Raw genomic sequence first — 16520 nt, 5'->3', positions numbered from 1 at the left:
ATTATAAATGTTCATGTATTGTATATGTAGATTTGTATCTTGTTCATATTAGATATTCTAAGTATCTTCACGCATCAGTCAGCATGAAAAATGTATACATTATTTATTTCGCTTTAGATTCATTAACGTACTTAAAACTATTTTTGTTGTTGATAATTACAATTATGTTTTAAGTATTTTATGTAATAAATCGTTTTTAAATTATTTATTTTATGCCCTTTTATTTATGCTAATGCCCACCTAACATATTTTGTACATATTTTTATATAAAAAAATAAATGCTTTTTACTTATATACTATAAATATCATAACAATAACAATAATACTGTACTTTGACAAGAATTTAAATGATTCAATGGATTTTTGTATGCGTACGATTTGGAAATTAAAATAATATTTCTCTTATAAATTAATTTCCAGAATTACACTGGATACCAGTCCCATGTAATTTAAAAAGAAAGCGTATCAAGTAATATCTATCCTTACAGGTTTCATAGTGTATAATAAATACCCTCGTATCAAAAAATGGTCGCTTTGTGCCCCCTATTAATGGTATGTAATGAATAAATCTAGTTAATTAGATTGAAATATGATTGTACAATTAGAAACAATAAAATTGTATTGGCAGTAATAAGTGTAGCTGTATACTGTAATCACGTACTTAAATAATTCAGTCTTTCTACCGATTGCCAAACAGTCTAAGATCCAATTTCAAGACAACGATGCCTCTTTCAACCTCGTGCAATCGAATACGTTTTTGAATTGGTCCACACGAGTCTCTACTATCTCTCATTATATCAGCAACTCTAATCTCCGCTCGACCAAGGAATTCTATAAATAGTATTTGTAAAATTTCTAATCTACTTTATAATTGTACTTAAAACAAGATAATTAATTTACCATCTGGACTATAATAGCCTTTGTCAAACACTGTAATGCACAAGGTATCTTCAAGTAAATCCTTTACTTGGAACTGCATTGATGTATCCCACATAGGACAATCTGTTCCTGATACCACACCTGTTCTCTCTTCTTGGGATCCCATGCTCACTTTACAAAACGTGTTGCACTTGCCTGTTAAAAAGACTTTCTTCAATTTGTAACTCTCTAATTATATGGAAAAGGTTTAGTGTGTATATTGTTAAAAATCATATGGGTTGCATTTGTAAATTGCAGCTGCAAAGCATTGTTATAATCCAAGCCAATATATAATAGTATTACTGTATTAATGTGTTAAATACTACAGTCATCTAAAAACATAACTATTTAAAAAATACACTGCTTTTAAATGTTACAACTACATAAGAGGTGCATGCAAAAAAAGAACAAATAATAAAAAACTAAATAAAAATAAAAACAAGTCAAATTTTGTGCTTATGTACTTATCTGTCTTTGTGCTAAATTTTGAAGTATTAATACTTTGAGATTGACAACGCAGATCGCGTTAATATTATAATTTACAATATATCAGTATTGAAATACTTCCAAGTTCGCAGAAAAAAGGATTTCATCAACTTATGAAGAACTTGCATTCAATAAGAAAATTTTACCTTTCTTTATCATAATATCTTCAGCTTCCACAACTACTAATTGAAGCCTACCCTGAGGTGGTCTCCTGCGAACTATAATCATGCCAGATTTTTGTTAGTAAAAATGCATCGTGCAATGAGATAGCATAATTGTGTTAATAACTTTGTAATTTCTATGATCATCGACGATTTTGTTCCTCTTTATAGATAAGATTGTCCTAGTTCCTGTTTTAAGCGCATACAGAAAAGCAAGCAAACATAAGCAAACTGAAAACACATGCAAAAAAAACAAGCATTTAAAGCGCACACATTCGCTTACCAGGTATTGTCTTTAAATTGAAACCTTCAAGCACTGTAACGAGAATTCTGCCACACGCTCCAAATTGCGCCTGCTCTGTTTACTCACACACATTATATGTTATTGTATGTCAAATTTATTATACTTAATTGTAGATAATAATATCATAAAGACAAACTACACTGGAAAAATGACACTTAAACGAACATTAATAAATGAGAAAGAATGGAAATATGGCTTACTTGATCGTTGTCTTTGTAAACGTGTTTTCTCGTTTTCTATAAATTTCTTTCTTGCCTCTGTAAGTCTTCTGGTCCACAGTGAACATTCACTTGGAGACGGGGCCATTAATATTATAGGCTTCTTTTGATCCCTCAGTCTAAGTAACCTAGATGAATTTTCAGTACCCTCTCCCCAACTTAAGTTAAGAGTTCCATTTGTATCTGAATCTCCTAAGAAGGATAATTCATTTAAGACGATTGGCTGCAAAAAGCAATTAAGTTAATATACTTGTATTTTAATATGAGTACTAACATGTTATCAGATACCTTTCTATACATTTTAAACTTCTGATGTTCATTTCGCTCAAACGAGAATTGTTGCCCACTAGATAAAGACTTCTTAGTAATTGTTGGTTGAGCAAATAATAAGAAGTCATTTGTGAGGAATCCAACAAGTTCCTTTCCACTCTTTGCCTAAATTAGTATACAAGCTATTATGTCAAATGAATAGTTTTAATAAGTGAAATTCTGTACCTTATGAAGTATACCGAAGTGAAGAAGCTTTCTTGGACCTAAAGAATTAGTTAAAGAATTAAAAATAAGTGGTTCCTCAAGTCCATCACAAGCCACATGTGTTTGTAACCATTCTAATCTATCACTATTTTCTTTCTCTCTAACTCCTTCATTTACCTACAGTGAAGAGTAAATCAAATTTAGATCAATGTTATAAAATGTATATTTAGTAATGAGAAGTATAATAGAAGTTGTACCTGGGTACAAAATTCTTCTGCTTTAGCCAGAGCTTCTTGAAGATACTGTCTGTCAGGATGATCAGCAGGAGTGTGCTCTAGAATCTGAAGCAATTTTGATGATAAAATAATAACAGATATAAAACAAAATAAATGATGCAAAAAGGACAAGTACTTTGCCAATAATAAGGGGATATTTTGTTATCCTTTGCATTGGTTTTATTAAAAATGAACTTAAAGGCATTCCTTTCGTACGTGGATCCTGTTGACAAGTGTGCGCTACTTTGACAAATTCTGGTACAGTTTCGGTCAATCGTTGGAGATAAACAGCAGCTGATATCTGACAACTGCAAAATCTAATGTAAGCTGACATTCTAGGTATCTGAAACATAAAAGAAAAATGTATACAAAACTACAGTATAACATTAAAGATATGATAAAAATATTTGTTTACGTTTTCACACAAAATATCTCCAATCATTCTAACTATTCCTCCTTCACTGTTATCTCGTCGTATTCGTAATGTTCTGAAAAGTATCCACTGATGAATAATCATGATTAACATTACTAGCAATACATTTTTTGTACATAATATATACTAATATTATACCTTAAAAAATTGTCATTGCAGGCAATAATATCCCTCCAGTTAACAAATATCTTGTCCACTTCATCTACAGTTAAAACTAAACTTTCAAGGAGAGGTTTCTCAAATACCTACAAGGATATATTTCATTTATCAAATATAAATTTAAGTACAAAATATAGGAAACTTGCTTTGAAAGATTTGCCAATACCTCATGAACAAGTCTCATATCTTCTATATATGCTTGCTCTGTTGTGATAAGTTCTTTGATGTATTCTTGCCGTTTTTTTTCCATGGTATCCAATCCAGCCATTAACAATTCAGTTGTCATCTCATTAGCTACACATAAAATGTACACAAGAAATTTTTTCTACTTCATTCTCATTATCCTTCAGATATATATTATCTTTATTGTATAATAAATATCTTTTAATTTACTTAGAATTTATTTTTGTTTAAAATAGACTAAGGAACTAATCTTTAATTACAGTGAATTGCCAGGAGTGAAACACAATAAGGTGAAAATTAAATTGTTTTTGAAAATAATACTTAGATATTTACTTTGGTCGTTGGGTTACACTAAAAGATACAAAATTGTTATACACAACAATAGTTTACAACAGACAGATACTTTATTTTAATCAGCAGTTTTGAGAACACCTCTGTATATTATGTATGGATATGTGTACATATGTATAAGAACGGCGTGTATATGCATGTGAGAAATTTAGAGTATATTCACATAAAAGTGTGAACAAAAATCCGTAATAAATACATAATAGTCTGAACTTGTTCACACCCTTATAGTGTCCTTCGCTCAAAGTACATCACACACAATCGAGATTCATAATGAGATTCCGACATTACAACAAACAAACAATATGGATATTTTTGCAAATAGTAACAATCTTAAGGATATAGCACTCTACACAAGTATCTCATCTAAGAATAACCAGTTGCATAACTTGCTTTACACGTTGTCAACATGTTTAGATAAAGATTACAAGATTATGGGCGCATCTAGAATACTTAATATTAAGCACACAATATTTATTGTTACAATCAGACATATTTATACACCTTGCTTGCAAAGAGTTATATAGAACGTGTAAAAGGATCAACCAGTGTATAAATATGCTGATCTCCTGTGCGCTTGGTTCTTGCAAATATTTGAAACTAGTTATTCCATCAAGTTCCTGAATTATTCAATGGAATGGACAATAAATACAAGCGATAGATTTAATTATTTGATCAAAATAAATATTTAGCACTAGTTCACAAAATGTATGAAAAACATTAGAAAAATAGAGAATATTTTACAAATTCATTCACAAAACAAAATTTAATAGAAAAACAGTAAATCGTTTCACACATGACTGTTATAATAACAATATAGTAGTCAAATATCTTATACTCAGTTGAGATTCTTTAAAATTATATTAAGATAATAAATATAAATAACAAGGATAAAAATAAATCAGCCATTAAATGTTACATATGTTTACAATATTTATATATCCTATTTTTAAATAAAGTAAACTGGTATTCAGGAATTAATTGATGGAAAAACTGGTTTCCATATAACATTAATTAACAAATTCTTCCCACCAGTGATAATAATATCTATCTATAACTTTATGATTTTTTTTTTTATTATTAATGATTGATATTTTAATGATGATTTAGGCTCTATAATAAAAGGCTGCGAAGAAGGAGCACATCATCTTCCATCACTACTAGACAGATAAAAAAAATAAAACAAATAATAACTATATATGTATATATATATATGTATATAGAATAAATAAATAGGAACAACAGATTTGGTTAAACATGTTTGTATTTTAAAGAGAGCAATATTTTAATTCTCCTTGCAAATATTATGCATAATCTCTCAGTTTTTTTTTTAAGAATATAAAATTTTGAATCTAAATAAAAAGTAAAATGTATAATTATTAATAATTTCAAGACTAAGTAAATATTTTTTTTATATGTCATAACAGATTCTTTACCCGTTTTTATGGTAAAGAAAAAAATCTAATTGAAAAATTCAATAGGTGATTTAACAACTCCTTCTCCCTTTACATTGAAGGCAAGCAGAAAAATGATATTCGATTGCCCATTTAAATTGCTGTGAAACATTTCCCTAGGCCTTGGCGCAGTATAACTGTACAAACCATCTGTATTGCGCACCAAATGATATACTACAGTATTTAATAAAAAAGAATCTACAAACAAAATGGAAAAGGCAGCACCTAAATTTGTTCAAAAATTTTTCTCGAAGACACTGATTATAAAAATTTAGGACTATTATTAGTGCTTGTATATCTATTTATTAATCTAACACTTTAAGCCCGATGATAAGGATTTTTACACATAATTATACTTACTATAAAGTTGGTTTATTTTTTGTATTTTGTATTTACACACAAAGCTGTTTAGATGACTTTAAATACATAGAATAGTATGAATGTTTTAGAGATACGTAGTTTTGTGTTTATTGTCTTTGCCCCTAGCAAGAAATGCTTCAGCTCTACTACAACTATGTTCTCAAATATAACAGTTTTTTTTTTAACATTTCTCTGATAATTTTTCTCTGTATGCGTAAAAAATAAAAGTCCGGGCTGAAAGTGCTAGTATAAACAAAAACTATAATTCATTCTTCCTATCAATAAAATGTCTTAAATAAATACATATTTGGTTTTAATTTATATTTTAAATACTAAATACTGGTGGTAGTAAATATTATTACAAGTAGATAAAAAAATTGTATCCTTCGATTTTTTAAGCTCTATCTTAAATCAAAGTAGAAGATTGAGGTAGAATTTGGTGCACATGTCAGGTGGTTGTAATTATATTCATGACACAACTTAGCGCTCCTGTGTAAACATATGTTTGTAATATACTGCGCAATAATATTCGGGTTGAAATCGTACACAGAGGTTCAATAACTTGGGGAATAATAGTCAATAAGACGCATGGTAACAATTTGAACAGCAATTAAAACAAAGGAACGAGTAGGATCCCGAACCAGAAGAAAAAGACTTGCACAATTCAGAATAATATCGAAACGAAGAACCAGCCCTGAGTCTTTCTCTTTTTTCTTTTTGTTTTCATTTTTATGCTCATTGTCTCCACCAATGAGACTTGTTGGTTGTAACACGTCGTATTCGATGTAGAGACTGCTATCATATTTATTGCACTTGAGATGCTTTTATTTTAGCCTGCAATGCTGCGGTGCTGCTCTGCTATCCTTTATGCTGCATGTTAAGCATAGGCGAAAGATAATAATTAGTAAAAAGATTTGACTAATTTCAAGTGTTGTAGGTAAATAACAGACGTTTAAATTGCTCGAAGTAGCTATTTCGATTTGCAACATCAATTTAAAAACTACAACGTATAATTTTGTACAGATAACTTATAAAGTTATACTAAGAACAGTTAAATGAAGCAAATTAAACTAAAAGCGAACAATTGTTTATTATAGAAATTGTAACTTATATAATCTTAATATTGAAATATGATATCAATTATTTATGTATGTATATGTTTAAACACAGATAGCTAAAAATTTAACTACAATATGCTTATTGAATATTTCATATTTTGTATCATACATGTAATAAATCTTGCAAATAGTTTACTGAAACGAAACAGCTACCTCAAACGGATAGACGGACGGACAGGCAGGCATGCAGGCAGACAGGCAGGCTGTATAATGGAGAAAGTATACTCCTCTAATGATTTATTTGGAAATCTATCTGTTATAGACAAACCAGAAATGAAATAACGATTATCTGAAATTACAGATATACCGCTTTCCAAGCCAAAGTGCGGATTTTAATGCAGGCATATCAGAGCAGAAAGCACACGCAACGTCTGACATAAATAATAATACATATAATAATAGTTTCCAATTTAAGTACACTATTTATATATTGTAAATAGTTGATGTTTGTATCTAACAGCAATTGACAGTTTAATGTGATGACACGTATTTAATAAATCCTACTTATGCCTGTATAGCTAATTTCAGTTGTAAATAAATGTGCAATATTATTTTAAGACAAATATTATAAATATGTGTATATATATGTTTGTAGTGAATCACACAACATATTTAAAAATATGTCTATTTACATACATATGTATATATTGCAAAAATATATATTTGATAATAAATCCTGATGCATAAGAAATTGTTAAGTATCTGATCTTATTAAACGACCGTCGCATTAAGTTATTATATTACCAACACTATGGAAATTGATACTGTTATAACACTGCTTTACATATTATGATTACTGGTGAAAAATAAACCTGACGGTCGTCCGTCTATCCGTATTTAAAAAGTTGAAATTACATAACGATCATGTTTCATATTATTTCAATTGACTTTTATATATCAGTTTGTTATACAATTTCTTTGTAATTGTTCTAAATGAACATTTGTGAGCAAGATGTTTGATAAATTTTGTAAATGAATTGTGAAACTATGGAAAAGAAGAAATACTTACACATAGGAGATACATAATTACTGGGGAAAACTCCAGAGACTCCATTTAATTCGCCTTTCCACCATGCCGCTTCCTGTTTTGCAAGCACGGTTATAACGTCACCTTTTTCAAAGCTTAATTCGTCTTCATTTTGTGCTTGATACGGATATAATGCCATAACACGCTCTATAAAATAAATTGTGTTGTTTCATCTCATATTTGATATATTTGAAACATATCTAATTATACAGCGCTTGAAAGCTACTTACCAACATTTGGATCTGTAGGGGAGTCTTGATATCCATGAGAAACAGGTGTACTTCTATTGCTACCACTAGTTAAAGGTTTAACATAAGATGCTGGGAACCAGCCAATTTGTCTCTTTTTACCACGTGCCTAAAAAAATTAAATATAACATGATAATTGTAAAGATTAAGCACAATAAGTGCATCATATTGAAATCAACATGAATCATAATTAACAATTATACCTGTAATTCTCCTTCCCACCAACCATTATCTGTTTTCTTGCGTATCATTATTAACTGTCCCTTTTGTAAATCTAACTGTTCAGAACTCGTAGCTTGGTAAGGTGCGATAACTTGTACAATTTCAGGTTTCCTTCCTCGCTATAATAAAAAAAGAACATGTTAATAAAAAAGCACTACATTTTTCCGTATTCAACTACACTACAAACATTGAAATGTAAATTGTTATTTACAAAACTGTAAGATCAAATGTTAAAGGTAAATTATGGAAGAAACTAGTTAGCAGTTACATTTTATAAAAGGGAAAGTACCTTGTAATACTGCGGTAACAGGATGCCAGCGATAAAAATCAAATGGGGAGCAATTAAATTTCATCAAACAGTACTGTACATATATTCTAAGGTTATGCATACAGCGAGAGCAAATATAATATTACCTGCTGCGCAGCCATTGCTGTAAAATCTGGCAATTCTGCTCTATCTTCTGCAGCTGCTCTTTCATCTTCAAGCTGTTCAGCGGTCTTTTCTGTTTGCTAAACGTATGATACATATGCGTCTAGCTTACTATATATTTTACAATCTACTAACTTGATACTCGCAAAGTTAAATTTACTATACATCTTAAAACAAGTTACTTCTATTTACAATATAAGATAAATATTATTTTTATGTACACGACTACAAATTGAAAATATTAGGATTAGAATATTACAAACCAATGTTGCCTGGGCAACTGAAGCACTTGTGTCACAAATACTCGTGGTTGTATCTGTTGTTACCGTAGTATCCGTAATTGTCTCAGACACGTTAGTGGTTATAGAGGCACCCTAATTAACGTTACATACATAAAACTTCACTCACATCAAACGAATACAGTATAGTTTCGTTATAAGACCCGCTAAGAGTTTTATAAAAGGTCCCGTTCAGGACCATGTAACGAAACTCCACTGTACCGAATGTCATTAGAACACAATTACAAAAAGGTATGAGACAGCTATCAATTTACCTGACTTGGGGCATCACATTTTTCTACATAATTTGCGGGAAATACTCCAACTCTGTCATCTATAGTACCAGTCCACCAATCGCCCTCTTTCTTAGTAACTAATATAATCTCTCCTTGATTGAAATTAAGATCACCGGGCTCGGTCGAAGCATATGGATATAACGCCATGTAATATTCGTTGAGACCATCGACTACTGCAGGCTGACTAACAGAAATTTCTTTCACATATGATTTAGGGAACCAACCAGTTCCAGCGTTAGATGTACCGTACCACCAATCGCCCTAGACAATGAATTATAAAATGTAAAGCACATATAAAGCACATTAAATATCATAACATTTTTACACTAACTTGCTGTTCAATAACTTTAATAAGATCGCCCTTTTCAAATGGAAGATGCTGCTCCGTCGTAGGGCGATACTGAAACAAAGCTGTTGCCTGTACATCACAGGCTACGCCTAATCCAAGGGTAGGTATAATAGGTTCAACAATGGGAGGTTCACCACCTAATGAACCTGCATCAGATACATTCTCGGGGACTTCCGCAATTCCTCTATAATGAATAAAAATAAAAATAAATGGTATGTTCTTCCAGTAATTATTGATCAAAGTTTTGGTTTATTTGACTAACTCTAAAGTCCTCTTTTCTACGCTATCTTGCTGTATAAAGGCGCTGTCATTTGTACTTCCAGCATCTACTGGTTCTACGTAAGATTCAGGGAACCAACCGGTATGACCCCTTATTTCTCCTGCCATCCAACCTGGTTCCGTATTTTGAACAGGAGGTACCTATTTGAAATATAATTTTGTATTTTTTGTTTCCGTGAATTTCTTGTACTTTATATACGTTTATAATATTACCAAGATAATATCACCGGGTTGAAATGATATTTCGTCTTGATTTCTAGCTACAAATTCATACAGAGCTCTATATTTCATAACTCCAGGGGTAGTTTCTTCCACTGCATTCGTTGTAGTAGTATCAGTAACAGGCCAAGCATTGTCATCGACTGGTTCTGTAGTATCATTCCATGCACTATCACCCCACGCAGAAGTTGTGTAATCAGTGCCAGTTCCAATACCACCGCTAGCTCTAAGTTCTAAGACCTTTAATTTCTTATCTTCGAAAGTAACGTAGAGATTCTTGCAGTCAGATACTAAATTTGTCAACTGTGTTTTGATATCTTGAAGCTGACCGTTGTTATTCTCTATATCAGCCATTTTTGCGTTAATCTATAGAAGAAAATTATAGTAAAGGTTATTCTATTCACAATATACTTATACAAATCTTGGTACGTTCATGTATACCTGTTCTTGTAAATCAGCAATTTTATCTTTCATTTGTTTGAGAGTAATTTGCTTATTGTCAAATGCCATTTTGATAGCTTCTTGACCCGCTGATTCCATAGCCATATTTAATTTGTTCTTAGCTTCAATGCGAGCTTTTTCTTGGCTCAAAGCTAATAATCTTTGGTTTTGTTCTCGAAGTTTATTCTTTAAGGCAGCCATTTCTTGCAATTGTGCATCCCGAGTTGATCGCATACCATCAATTGTTGTTTTTACACCAGTAACACCCACTCGAGTGTCACAAATTTTTTGTGACAGTTCTTTTACTTTATCGTTCTGTACAAATGCGTATTCTATAAAAACCAATCGTTTTAATTATCATTTGTTTAATACTTACAAGTGTTCCAAGCTCAATAGTTAAAATTTGATTCCTCCCTTTCAACTTAAGTAATACATCTTGCTCTTTTTGCCTCTGAGTTTGAAGCTCTTGTGATTTTTGTCTTTCCCATTCTAACTGCCGTTGCCTTTCCATTTCTCTGTAGAAGACAATGAATTTGTATCATTACAATTGTTTATGATCTTGTAACTCAGAACTACAAAAGTTTATAAAAAATTTCACTTGCTTTCGTGCCGCTTCTCTCTGTTCCTGAGCTCGTTTTCGTTGTTCTTCCTTTTCTTGTTCAATTTCTTTTTGCCTCTGCATTTGTTTCTCAATTTCTGCTTGTCTACGTCTTTCTTGCTCCAGTCTGCATAATTTTTTTTTATTAACAAAAATAATTTTAACGCGAAACTAGATTTAATTACCTAATTTTTTCTTGTTTCTCTGCTTCTTCTCTCTCCTTCCGTTCACGTTCTTCTTGTTCCTTTCGTTGAATTTCTAGCAGTGCTTTACGCCTGCGTTCTAACTCAGCTTGACCTTTTTCAAAGTTTTCTTTACGTTTGTCCTCAAATGAGGTCTTAAAAAATAAAACAATCGTATTGTATGAAATGTCATCTTTAAGTCAAAATCTTAAAATGAAGGAACTTACTTGTGGCATACCAGCTGATGGATCTACATTTTCTGTTCCACCTTGTGAAAGCGTTAAACTACTTTGTCGTTGGCGTCTGAATGCAGGTGGAATAAGTTCTATTGGAAGTGTAGCGGGTATTTTTTCGCCAACCTTAACTAAATCACACAAATGCATGGCTAACACGAATTCATCGCAACTCAGACGACCATCTGAATCCATATCTGCTAACGCCCTAATAATGCAATTACATTCTATAGAAATGCTAAGAAATATTCTTTTAACAGTTATTTTCTAAAATATATTGTTATATTATTGTACCATATTTCTGCCAGCACTTTCTTTGGTAACTGCGATTGCACCATAATATTTCTTGCTTGAGGACCAGACAAATATCCAGATCGGGTCCGGTCCCACGTGTTGAACAACTGAGTATATTTTAACTTTGTTTGATGAGGTACAGCCCATTCTACAGACTGTGGAGAGCCTACTGAATGCTGACTATGTTGCGAATCAACCGAGCCCACCCTATCTATGCTTGGTGGACGTGCAGTTGTACTTAACGGAGTACTAGTGGATACCGGAGTTTGAGCGATTACACCATTTACTAATGCACTATTTGCTGTGGTCGCCGATACTAAAGGTAAACCTACAACTGGAGGTGTTGATACGACACCAGTTTCTAAAATAATATACAATTAATATCAAATTTGAGTTAGACTTAGCATAATTTATGTTGAAATATGTATATGTATACCAGTAGACATTAATGCAACAGATGGAATCATATTAGAACCAGCTGTAATAGGTGCAACCATGCCAGTACATAATGGTTGCATCGGCATTGCTTGTCCCATACCGAAAGCGGCTACTGGGGCTGGATTTGTATTTAAAGGTGCAATTGGTGCTACCGTAGGCATACCTGTTTGAAAAAGGAAAGGTTCTTATTAAAATTATAAACTGATTACATAAATTGGTTTCCTTTAATCAGCTAAGAATGCTGTTATTGTGAGAGTCTCAAATTAGTAAGTTTAATACTTATGTTACCTACACAAATCAATGGAAAATAACTCGATTAATATTCTGTTAAATCAACAATTATTTCTGCTACATATTACACATACTTATTAATGTTACGAAAAATAATAAATGTTACATAAATTAAATTTTACATTAAAAGAATTAATCATAATAAAATCAGAAAAAATATTCAAATCTTATTACATATTAGTTAAAACTATATACAAAACAATAAAATTATATTTTCTACAAATTCATTGTTATGATATACCTGACAACTCAAAGTCAAGTAAATCTGCAAAGAAAGAATAGAATATCAATCACAACTGAACAAATTTTTTAATACAGATATATGATACTGAATAAAAATGTAAATAAATAATGAGAAAAAAGAAAAGAAAATAAGAACAATAAATTATCGTTTTACCTATGGCAGATGTAGTCATTGATTGTATAGGTTGAACTGGCGGAGCAACAGCAGTAGCAGGTGGAGCTTTCAGTGGTGAAATCCCAGCCGCAACAGGGCTATTAGGAAATGATGGAGGTGCTGGTTTTGGTGGTGGGATGCTCGTAACAGGTGAAAAATTTGCTCCTGAAATGATATTGTTCCAGTTATTCAATGAAGCTAAAAAAAAATAGGCTATAAATAAAATATACATTAGCAAAGTAAAAGTAACAATTGAAAAAGAAGAAACAACATATATGAAAGCTACAATTGGTGGAGAATGTTACAATAAATGCAAAATTAATTAAAAATTACACACAAATGTATGGTATGTGATACAGTGGAAATAATGTACCTTTTGTATTGATGTAATACAAAAAGGAATCATTTCTTTATTTCAAAATTGGATTCTAAAATATGAGAAAATACTATCTAAATTTACATGCGGTATTATCTATTGTACTCTTAGGGGATGGTATCTATTTTCCAAGTTTCTCTTGCACTTTGAAACATACCAATATTTGTGGGTGGTGCAGGTCTTTGAGGAGGACCACCACTAGAAGTAGTGGTAGTAGCAGTACTTGTAGAAGGCACGATTCCTTTTTTTGCGGCACAAATATTATATTATTGTATAAAAAGTTGTATTGGTGTAAACATAAATATGTAGAAGAAAAAGTACTAAAGTAAAATGTACATGTGTAATTATAAAACAAAGCCACTGAAATACTGATTATATAAAGTTACATATTTTCCATTCAGTATACTTATTTAAAATAGTAAACTTATACTATTAATAAAATTGTATTTTTAATAGATCTTCCTTGTTGTGACATAAAATTGTACATGTAGACAAAAACACAGAGTAGACAAACCTATAATAATGCAAACATTTATACAATTATAAATATTTTATACAAAGAAATATCATATAAAAAAAATAATAGCTTAAAATATACTTGTTGTTTTATACGTTCCATTAAAATTATGAATGTCCTATTACATTGTAATTTTTATTTTGTTCTTGAGAATATTGTAACTATTTATCATTTCTTTTTCATCAGTTAGATTAAGTATAATACAACAAATAAGTAGTTAAAATATAGCAATAGTTCTCATGCGAAAATGAATTTGCATTCAAAATGTTAAAAATAGCATATTATAACATGATATTAGAATAGCTGATTATGTCATTCAATATAAAAAAAATGTATTTTAAAGTAGAATAATATTTTAATAAGCCGGAATGAAGAAATTGAATAGAAGGAAACCGAAATATAACCATTCATACACGAACATCCACGTCGTATAACATACCCACAGAGGGTGGTGCAGGTCGAGCAGGTGGCTTTGACGCTGTGTGAGTTGTGGCATGTGTAGTGGCAGCCACATTCTGTCTATTTTGTCGTGATGCTGTGTAGTATGATGCATAAATAAAGTAACGCTAAATAATGCTACTTGTTAATTAAAATGTTGTTTAATGAGCAATGATAATAGTTGATGTAGATATTGTCAGTGACAAAAAATTTTTTGATTCAGTCTTGATAGTGCAATATTTAGTTATTATAAAATGCACCAGCTGTAAATTTAACTATAAAACCGTTATATTTGTTATAATATATAACACTCTTAACATTAGTGTAAGATTTTGATGATTCCTATGAAAGTATGTCCTTTTCATAATATGTACCTACTTATATGTTTCAGATATACTAAGCACTAAATCTATAATATAATTACCTGGTAAATTCATGGGTGAGGCAGGTCTAATCACATGCCCTGGCAATGGTCCATTTGAAGGTGGAGGTCCTATAAGAGGACGTGGAACAGATCCAGCCATAGGTACTCCACCAATTAAAGGTTGTACTGGCTGTACTGGTTGTACTGGAACTTGTGGCAAACCAGTTAAATTCACTAAGGAAGCAACATTATTTTGTGGTGGAATATTGGCAGCCCCATTCGTTAAATTTGTCGCCTTAGCATCATCTATACATAGAGTTACAAGATATGAATTATGGTTGTTTCATAAAATAGAAGTAGCCATTTGATACTGACCAGCAGAAAGCATCTGTAAACTTTGCACTAGACTAATTGGTAATGTTTTTGGAATTTCAAAGCCACGTAACTTCAAATTAATTAATTTACATGCAATACTAAATTCATTTATATCCATTTTGCCATCTGCGTCTGTATCTGATAAAGCCCTGTATCAAAAGAAATACATTATAAATATATGATGACACAAATACTACTAAAATAATACAAAAGAAAAAGATAAATACCATATTTCTCCAAGAACGGCTGGCCTAAGCTGGGACTTGAGTAAAAATTCTTTTGCTTGTTCTCCAGTGACAACACCATTAATCGGCTTTAATGAGTCAAATTGTTCTTGATATCTTGCACGTTCCCTGGGTTGAATTATCCAGGGATCCACACCTGAAAGGAGGAATACATCTTTCCCTTCTATTTCCATAATATTCCTTTAAATGATTTTTTCTGAATGAAAGTTACAGTTATTGTGAAACAACTTATTATTTATTTGATAATATTTGTCAAACAAAAAATCATCAACGATTTCTGGTTACTTCTATAGAAAATTACTGTCAACATGACAGAAGAATTGGTACATGGATGTCAGTTTCATTGGGAACAAAGAAACAGTTCCTTACCTGGAGGAAGGATGGCCATCTCTATTCACCCGTAGGTGACCACCGAACTAAATCTGTAAAGAAAGAAAACTGTAATCCTTTCCGGAAAATTCTTTGGAAAGTTGGGGGAAAAGATTTGCGATTTCAAGGTTAGGTCACGGTAATCGATCCCAACTCCGATGACTCGTGATGTACCTCACAAAAGAAGAATTGTCGAAACACTATCAATTTAGCGTGAATTCTGTTACGGATAAACTCAATTAATCGAATAAGCGTGGGGTCGTGAACTTGAAGATTGATCGGGGCCCTAACGCACACGTATGAGAGCTGAAATTTGTCTCACGCCAGTTACACGAACATACGATAACGAGTCGTTTCCCTTGTTCGCGAGTCCTCCTACAACTGTACTAAAGGAAATTCATGATCGTGTATCGCGAAGTTAGTAATCTTTTCGCGAGAAATCAAGTGCAAAAAATTGTAGAACTGTACCGACGATACGCGGGTCGGCCCACACTACTGACGTACATACGTCACTTTCACGACCTCGGTTATTTCCGGAAATCTTCGGCAAGAATCGATAGCTCACCCGGAACCATTTCGTTGATCTTCGGCAGAGATCGCTACCTGCGCAACCCTTAATTTGAATTTCTCAAACTTTAGAATGGAACAACAAGAAATGTCAACAAATATACATCTATATTATCAAATATAGGATAAAAAAAAGTAACAGAGTACTATGTAAAT

The 16520-nt window shown here is 31.6% G+C and overlaps 1 protein-coding gene across 19 annotated transcripts; it reads right to left on the bottom strand.

The window, feature by feature from the left end:
* Positions 1–12: 12 nt before the first annotated feature.
* Positions 13–16340, bottom strand: Dap160 (dynamin associated protein 160). 19 transcript variants are annotated; one of them, XM_076536284.1, is made up of 37 exons: positions 15972–16323; positions 15798–15850; positions 15411–15564; positions 15184–15332; positions 14869–15114; positions 14446–14541; positions 13647–13730; positions 13114–13278; positions 12424–12588; positions 11988–12348; positions 11688–11901; positions 11464–11615; positions 11283–11405; positions 11057–11195; positions 10681–10995; positions 10234–10605; positions 10004–10161; positions 9724–9925; positions 9372–9653; positions 9082–9192; positions 8803–8898; positions 8370–8507; positions 8149–8275; positions 7901–8065; positions 3595–3722; positions 3408–3514; positions 3252–3324; positions 2973–3179; positions 2819–2902; positions 2583–2738; positions 2376–2522; positions 2070–2310; positions 1849–1923; positions 1551–1622; positions 901–1074; positions 662–831; positions 15–543 (listed from the first exon to the last, which is right to left on the bottom strand). In XM_076536284.1, exons 2-36 carry the CDS (start codon positions 15814–15816, stop codon positions 680–682), a joined length of 5649 nt encoding a protein of 1882 aa, XP_076392399.1. In that variant the 5' UTR covers positions 15817–15850; positions 15972–16323; the 3' UTR covers positions 15–543; positions 662–679. The 19 variants fall into 19 exon arrangements, with proteins under 19 accessions (XP_076392422.1, XP_076392436.1, XP_076392421.1 ...); XM_076536287.1 differs by having other exon boundaries at positions 15–831; positions 16266–16340; XM_076536280.1 differs by having other exon boundaries at positions 15–831.
* Positions 16341–16520: the final 180 nt, after the last annotated feature.

This window comes from Megachile rotundata, chromosome 1, assembly GCF_050947335.1.
Source record: "Megachile rotundata isolate GNS110a chromosome 1, iyMegRotu1, whole genome shotgun sequence".
In the NCBI taxonomy this organism is placed as follows: domain Eukaryota; kingdom Metazoa; phylum Arthropoda; class Insecta; order Hymenoptera; family Megachilidae; genus Megachile; species Megachile rotundata.
Note: the sequence above shows the minus strand (reverse complement) of the source record. Positions and strands in the feature narration are given on the sequence as shown.

What these genes read in the sequence shown, in the direction of transcription:
- Dap160 (XM_076536287.1), bottom strand. An exon ending in GTAGAAAAGAGGACTTTAGA is followed by an intron (nt 9,926 to 10,003) that starts GTTAGTCAAATA and finishes TATTCATTATAG; the next exon opens with AGGAATTGCGGAAGTCCCCG. An exon ending in TTTACAAAGACAACGATCAA is followed by an intron (nt 1,924 to 2,069) that starts GTAAGCCATATT and finishes GTGAGTAAACAG; the next exon opens with AGCAGGCGCAATTTGGAGCG.